Below are 7,818 nucleotides of genomic sequence, written 5' to 3' on the forward strand. Positions count from 1 at the left end.
CTGTTTTTAATCTATTTTGATTTGACATATGAAATTAATCAACTTAATGTAAGTTTTGAAAGATAATTAGCTCCTGATAAAAAATCTGCCAAGGCAAAGTTGAATGAACAAAGAAGAGTTGCACCTTCCAGAAAGTATGCAATCCACTATTTTCTTTCTACTTTTTTTGTTCATTGGTTTATATGTTTCATTTTTGTCTGTAGGCATGCGTACAAGTAAATGGTTTATATCTATAGTCTTTTAATGCATGGTAGGCATAAGTTAATGACTTTTACCTACAGTTGGAGGTTGTAGGTACAAGTTAATATTTTTGTAGGTACAAGTTAATATTTTTACTTACAGTTAGAGGTTGTAGATATAAATTAATAGGTAAAACCTATACTGACTGACGATAATCCGTCACTGTACGCACCTCAAAGTTGAGGACCATAATGTCCGTAGGACAAAGTTTTTATTACATTTTCCTACGCATTTTCAACATCTAGTGATGATTTTTGTCCGTAGGCATAGGTCATTTTTTGATGAGTTTGTCTCAGCCTCCCAGGTGCGCGCAACATGCGTTGATGATACTTTAGAACATTTCTAGGAAAAACCAACTTAGACATAGGAAAAACATCGTGTAACATTATCTCCTTAAATCATCTACAAATTTGGCAACAAAATCATACAATTCCTTTCAACCCAATTGAGTAGCAATGGAATCAAGCTCATCAAAGAAGAGGACACATGGAGTTGATTGTCTGGTCTTGTAAAAAATTTCTCGAACATTGGCTTCACTTTCACCAAACCACATAGTGAGCAATTCTGGGCCCTTCACATGGATGAAGTTAGCTTGACATTCATTAGCAATTGCTTTGGCCAACAAAGTTTTTCCACATCCTGGAGGACCATAGAAGAGAACCCCTTTTGACGGTGACATACCAAACTTCTCAAATTTTTCTGGGTGCTCCATAGGATATTGAACAGTCTACATCCAGAAATGCAAAATCCTCAGATTAAATTGATATAAAACTAAGTAAAAACGTTTAACCAAGAATAGAAGACCTCTTGCAGCTCACGCTTGACATTCTCAAGGCCTCCAATATCCTCCCAGCTAACATTAGGCACCTCAACAACCTATCAACAAAGATTGCTAATTAGGGGAAAGAACAACAAAGACAGAAAGCCTCACTAGCTAAATAATAATTTAAATTTAAAAGAAATAAAAAGAATAAAAAAACTGCTAACAATTTCTCGTAAAGCAGATGAATTGCTTGTTCCTAGAACAATATAGAAATGCTCATTTGAAACTGCCATAGAATTCAGTACTTTAGCATCAATACTTTCATCTTCCAAATCAATGACATCCATCTTCTCCCTGATGCATTGAAGAGCAGCTTCAGTGCAAAGGGCAGCAAGGTCAGCACCAACATATCCATGAGTATCTTTTGCAATTCTCTCTAGATCAACCTACAATAGGAGAACCAGTACAGTAAGTTAGACATACCAAAAAATGATAAAGAAAAAATCACAAAAATCCACCAACAGAAATGGAAGTTAAGCATGCTGAATTTACATCATCTAAAAGCTTCATGTTTTTGGTATGTACGCGAAGGACTTCAAGTCTTTCAACTTCATCAGGAACACCAATATCAATTTCCCTATCAAATCAACCAAACCTTCTCAATGCAGGGTCAATGCTATTTGGTCGATTTGTAGGCAGTGGCAATGAAATTAACCTCAACTATATACCAAAAGATATCCACCTCATATGCTGCTTGGGGCTATAATCTACTCATAAAGGCACTACTAAAAATCTATCGAGGACCACGTAGAGAAACTAAAGCCAGCAATAAGTGTAAAATGCTCAGATCAAAGATAGCCCACCAATAAAAATGAGATTTTTATTATATATGTATGCAAAATTATGAAAGGAAAGGTATATTTGTTTGATAATCCTAGCTGTCAAGGAATTACTTTTTATAACAATTAGATTAAAAAAATAAGAGGTGATATAAGGAGTAAATTTTTAAGAGTTATTATATGGCTTGAAGTTTCCGAATAACCCCTCCAAGATAACCTACAGCAGCTTCTTTCTTAGAATATTGTCGATAAATTATAACAGCAAAATGCGCAAGCTTGAGAAGGTTGATTTTGGTCTCAAAGTCTTTGATGAAATTGTGATATAATAGGAATGCATTGAGGAAATTCATTTTCCAAGTACCACATTCCAGAGCAACACACCACATTGACATACAAATACTTTGAGCCTAGGAAGACATATATACTAACTTTAGTAATACAACAGTATCATAATCAAATTTAAGAAGTAATAAGCAATATGTGACCAATGTTTTGCATTGGCATAATAATCATGATAAACACATAAAAGCAGGTAATTAAGGAAGAGAAAAAAAATGAATGGTTCCTGCTTTGAGTAGGGATGTGGGGTGCAGAGCAGAAGAGACTTTAACAACAAAAGATGACATTAAGCTTTAATGAAAATATTTCAAAATTATTATGTGTAAATTGAGGCGTAACGTAACATACAAATTCAAACATATTTTATGAATGAGCATACCTTCTATAACCAAGCCATAGTACATCATGAACAAAAATTTGTTCCATGGGGAATTGGTTATCTGTTCAAGGATCACCTAATAACAGTATATTTCATTCATGAGAGCATTAGTTAGAAACTTATACCAGAGCCAAGGAAATTACAGAACGCAACACAATACAAAATACTGTCCCTATAAGTGAAAGAGCTTGAGGCCAAACCAACAACAATGTTGTTAATGGCGGATGGCGGTTCATGGCGGAAAGTCAAAAATCCGCCATAAAAATATGGCGGATGGCGTAGCGGAAAATGGCGGATGTTATGGCGGACAAAAAAAAACATATATATAAACTCATTGAAATTGAAAAAAACAAAGGATTGCATTCAAATAAACTAAAAAAGTTTCATGAGTTCATACAATAATCAAGTACCAACACCAAATAAACTCATTAAAGAGTTCAAAATAAGAAAATGATAAAAACATAATGCAAAGTGCAAAGTGAAGGTTGAGGCTCTAATCATCTTCTCCAATCCCAACATAATCATCTTCGTTGTTATCATATGGTAATGAAGCATCTCCCTCTCCCTCTTCCCCATCAGACACCTCAAAATTGACCATGATTTCTTCTTCTTCAGATTCAACATCAATATTCTCCTCAACATCTAGATCCTCATCATTTTCTTGGACTGCTTTTTGCTTCCTTGATGAAGATCCAACAACCATTGCCTATTTTTTAGAAGTTTGGGCAACATCAACACTTGTTTTTTGCTTTTTCCGCCTAGTATACATCCTACACTCTCCAACCCCCGAAGCCTGATACACAGTTGCCCAATTTAGAGCATCATCATCTTCAAATACCAAATCATTTCCAGCATCATTATCATCATCTTGATCCATCTCTCCCACGAGCCATTCATTGCATACATCAATATCATTAAGAGAAATTGGATCAATTTCATCTCTTGCATTATATCTTGGCTTCAATTGTTGGTTGTATTTGACAAACACCAAATCATGCAACCTCTTGTGCTCAAGCCTATTTCTTTTTTTGGAATGAATCTACAACATAACAAATAAATGTTGATTTCAATCTTAAATATACTCCAAATAAAACTTGATCATCAAAATTAAATAAAATTAAAAAGTATAGTTAGAGTTTTGTCACAATTACTTGCTCAAACACACTCCAATTTCTTTCACATCCTGAAGCACTGCAAGTCAAACTCAAAATCTTAATAGCTAGCTTCTGCAAATTTGGAGTTTGTGACCCAAACATTCGCCACCAATATGCTGCAATACCAATTACCAACCAAGAGCATAACTTAGAATTCTGCATTATAACACTAATACATAAAAAAATAGTATGATAAAAGTTTCTTACTAGGAGAATGGGTTTTCCTTTGAGCCATTGCAAAGTCGGAACCAAAGTGGTAAGCACCAATCTTGTAAAGATGCAACTCGGTTAGAATTTTCTGTTGCACATCAAATTATGGAATCAACTTCTTAATGCACTCAAACAAACCATTGGTGACCTCAAAATCAAACTCCAAGTCAGTGTTGTCATAAAAGAACTCTGGATTTAAGAAGTGGGCAGCTGCATGCAATGACCTATGAAGCTGACAATTCCATCTTTTATCAATGATTGCAAACACATCTTTGTACTTGCTTTCATTGTTGTTGAAAGACTTGATAATTGTTTCTTTTGCCTTGTCCATTGCTTCATAAATATAGCCCATGGTTGGTTTCCTTTCACCATCCACAAGACGAAGCACTTTCACAAGTGGAGCCATGACTTTAAGAGTGTAAACCACACTATTCCAAAAAGAAGGCATGAGCACTACCTTTGCAGCTTTTTTCCCCTTAGGCTCCTTAGATAGCTTGTTCAAGGTCCATTCATCAGAAGTAAACATCTTTCTAATATTGGCTTTCTCTTTGTGAAGCCTTTCCAAGGTTAGATAAGAAGTGGCAAATCTAGTAATAGCATGTCTCACCAATTCCCTCTTGTTTGTAAAATTTCTCAACAAACGTAAGGTACTAGAATAGGCATAGATAAACCCAACTAGATTAATTGCCCTTCTAATTGTCTTCCTTTATCAAGGGAAGCTTCCCAATATCTTCAAGCATCAAATCAATACAATGAGCTGCACAAGGAGTCCAATAAATATGTTTCCTTTTCTCCTCCAACAACTTACCCTCTAAAACATAGTTGCTCCCATTATCGGTTACAACTTGAACAACATTCTCTTCTCCAACTTCCTCCACAATGGCATCAAGCAACTCAAAAAGCTTTTCACCTGTCTTTACAAAATCAGAGCCATCAACAAACTTCAAAAACATGGTACCAGCTTGAGAGTTAATCAAAAAATTAATGATGCATCTTTGTTTTCGATCAGTCCATGCATTGGACATAATAGTACAACCATACTTGACCCATTGCTCCCTATGGCCTTTCATCAAATTTTCAGTATATTCAACTTCCTTCTTCAAGAGTGGAACTCTGATGTCATGATAGCTAGGAATGGGCAAATGTGGCCCATATTGACCAATGGCTGCAACCATGTTCTCAAAGCTTTTCAATTTAATGAGGTTGAATGACAAACCTGCTTGGTACCAAAAGCGAGCAATATTTTGATGCACCTTCAATACTTCATTCTTATCCATTGACTCTCTTATGTTCATTTTCCTCAACATCTCCATTTTTCTCCGATTGATTGCATTTTCTAGATTCTTACAAAATTTGTCCATTGGTCCTTTTTTAGTCTCACACTTTGTCTTTGCACTTGCAGTAACATTACAAGAGTCTGCAAAATCATCTTCTTCACTTCCATCACATCCAATCGGTTCACCAAATTCAAAATCTCTTATATTTTCCATATTACCACTGCCAGAAGTACTGTAAGTGGTCCCACTTTTTTTGTAGCCATATATTCCTTCAACTCTTCGACTACATTAGGGGGAGTTTTCTTGCAAGCTGCAACGTTGCCCGACTTCCCAATCAGGTGTTGTTTGGCTTGGGTTATTCCTCCCTTAGTGATTTTTCCACAGAAATTACAAACAATGGTGTTTGTATCTCCTTCCACTAGTGAATGGCAATATTTCCAGCCTGGGTCTGCCTTATTTTTCCTCGTTGCACTTGCAATAACAGCATCGGATGATGGTTCAGCCATTTAAAAGAGGACTGAACAGAAAAAAAAAATTGTGGTATCAAATAGAAAAAAAATGGGATTGTTAACAGTAAAAAGGGGTGTCAAATAGCAAAAGGAAAAAAAGCTGTAGACAAAAAAATGGGGTGTCAAACAGCAAAAAGCCAAAAACAAAATTAAAAAAAAAAGATCAGGCTGACCCGCGAGACCTTTGTCTTCTTCGTCACCTTCGTCTTCTTCATGCCGGTGCGTCGTCGGAGCTCGTCGCCGCCGTTCGTGCGTTGCCGGGGCTCGTCGCGATGTCGACCTTCGTCTTCGTGTAAGGGGTGTCGCAGGCTCGCGGCTGCGTGCGCGTGCAGACTGCGGGTGTCGCGGCGGTGGCTGGGTGCGGGAGGGACGCATGGGAGGTTCGATTTTAGTTGGAGGCTATTCTGAATCACAGCTGCGTGGGAGGGTCGCTTTTAGTTGAATGAATAACCGGGTAGGGTTGGGTCGGGTCGGCCCAACTCCTACCGCGGACAAAAACCAAACAAAATTCTGCCATTTCCGCCACCTCGCCACGACCGCCATGGCCGCCATTTAACAACACTGACCAACAAACAACAACATCACAAACTTACAGTACCTTCTTAGCAACAGTGTCATTGCCTTTCTCCCCCTTAAATATTTTATCCATCAATTTGTGGAGAAAATGTCCAAAGGGCCCAGAGTAGGCGAAACCATAGAGCTGCAAATCAATTTGATTTCAAAACTGCTCAGTACTAAAAAAATTTCGCTACAAACTTCACTTCTGCTTCATCTTTTGAGAAAAGGTGAAACAGTTAGCATAGTATGTTGATTTTTTTTTTCATATGATCATTGGTTGAGAGTTATGAAATGGTTAATGGTAAAGACCATACTCTAGTTACCTTCATGGAAAATTCTGGTTGTTAGAAAATTCGATCCAGACATATAGATAATGTCCAAATTGAAAATGAAATTGAAACAGTTATTTCCCACATATAATAAATAATTTAGAAGAAGCACACTTAAGTCAAATGGACATACCATGAAAAGAAGTACCCTTCTAACTGAAATTTCTTGGCGACAAAGAAGAAGAATCCAAAAGCAATCCCATCTGTGTGTTTGCATATCAGAAGAATCCAATAAATAGTTTAAATGCTGTTGGCAAATTCTCTTAGGACCAACCCAAAACACATTAGACTTGTTTGTCCTATAAAGACTCAAAAATTGGAAGGAGAAAAGAAAAAGAAAGGATGAAGCACGATACATACGAACCTATCAATATATCCCCCATTGGCATGATACACAAAATGATCTCAATACTTAAAAGCACCATTAATCTATGACGAAATTTGCAGAGATATGGCACATTTGTGAATCAGAAATCAACAATTAAAACCAGCGCCAGTAAGGAATCAAATTGAATTTCTCCATATATTTTTTTGTACTTCAAAGAAAACAAAAGACTATGGGAAATCAATTTCAAGAATAATCAGATTAAGAGCAATTTAACACGAAGACAAAAACTAGATTAAATATCAGACCTCCCATGTCAGCGGCCATTAGAATCCCATCTTAGTAATTGATAACGACTACAAAGGATCCAGTACCGTATGCGTACCGAAGGGTTAAAATGAAAATTAGGGAAAAGAAATATGTATTTAAGAGTAAAATCAAACTATTCAGTGTGAAAACCCTAAAATCGAAAAAGTGAGCATCATTGTAACCTATCATATATAGCAGCAGAAGAAGGTGAAGCCGTGCTCCATCTTCTTCCTCCTCAAAACCATTATTCGTCCAACAAGAGAGACAATAGTGACACTATTGGGTTAATGAAAGGGTTTCATTTTTGTTCTATCAATAAAAATCTCGATCTCTCTGTGGAAAACAGAAAATGCAACACGCATAGGAAAGAGATGAAGGCAGAGGAAAAATACGCGTCAACAAATGAGGCAACCACGTAGCTGAGGCATGACTTTTTTCTTCCTCCAACACCAACTCCCTCAACCTACGCATCAACAAATGAAGAGGGGATCAACAAATGAGAGGCAAGGACAAAATGATCAAAAAACCAGGAAAAGGAACACATGCCAATTTTCTAAGCAGGGGCACAATAGACTTTTTTCTATACT

The 7,818-nt window shown here is 36.7% G+C and overlaps 2 protein-coding genes across 2 annotated transcripts; both read right to left on the reverse strand.

The window, feature by feature from the left end:
* Positions 1 to 676: 676 nt before the first annotated feature.
* LOC102661243 (cell division cycle protein 48 homolog) lies at positions 677 to 2,607 on the reverse strand. Its single transcript, XM_014770263.3, has 5 exons — positions 2,561 to 2,607; positions 1,556 to 1,640; positions 1,228 to 1,449; positions 1,045 to 1,116; positions 677 to 967 (listed from the first exon to the last, which is right to left on the reverse strand). The coding sequence occupies exons 1-5, from the start codon at positions 2,605 to 2,607 to the stop codon at positions 677 to 679; spliced, it is 717 nt and encodes a 238-aa protein (XP_014625749.2).
* A 293-nt stretch (positions 2,608 to 2,900) lies between these two features.
* LOC100810014 (uncharacterized) lies at positions 2,901 to 3,964 on the reverse strand. The gene is made up of 3 exons (XM_006602229.4): positions 3,922 to 3,964; positions 3,712 to 3,830; positions 2,901 to 3,599 (listed from the first exon to the last, which is right to left on the reverse strand). Exons 1-3 carry the CDS (start codon positions 3,947 to 3,949, stop codon positions 3,267 to 3,269), a joined length of 480 nt encoding a protein of 159 aa, XP_006602292.1. The 5' UTR covers positions 3,950 to 3,964; the 3' UTR covers positions 2,901 to 3,266.
* Between the last annotated feature and the right edge of the window lie 3,854 nt (positions 3,965 to 7,818).

The sequence above is a fragment of the Glycine max genome, chromosome 18, assembly GCF_000004515.6.
Source record: "Glycine max cultivar Williams 82 chromosome 18, Glycine_max_v4.0, whole genome shotgun sequence".
Lineage (NCBI taxonomy): Eukaryota > Viridiplantae > Streptophyta > Magnoliopsida > Fabales > Fabaceae > Glycine > Glycine max.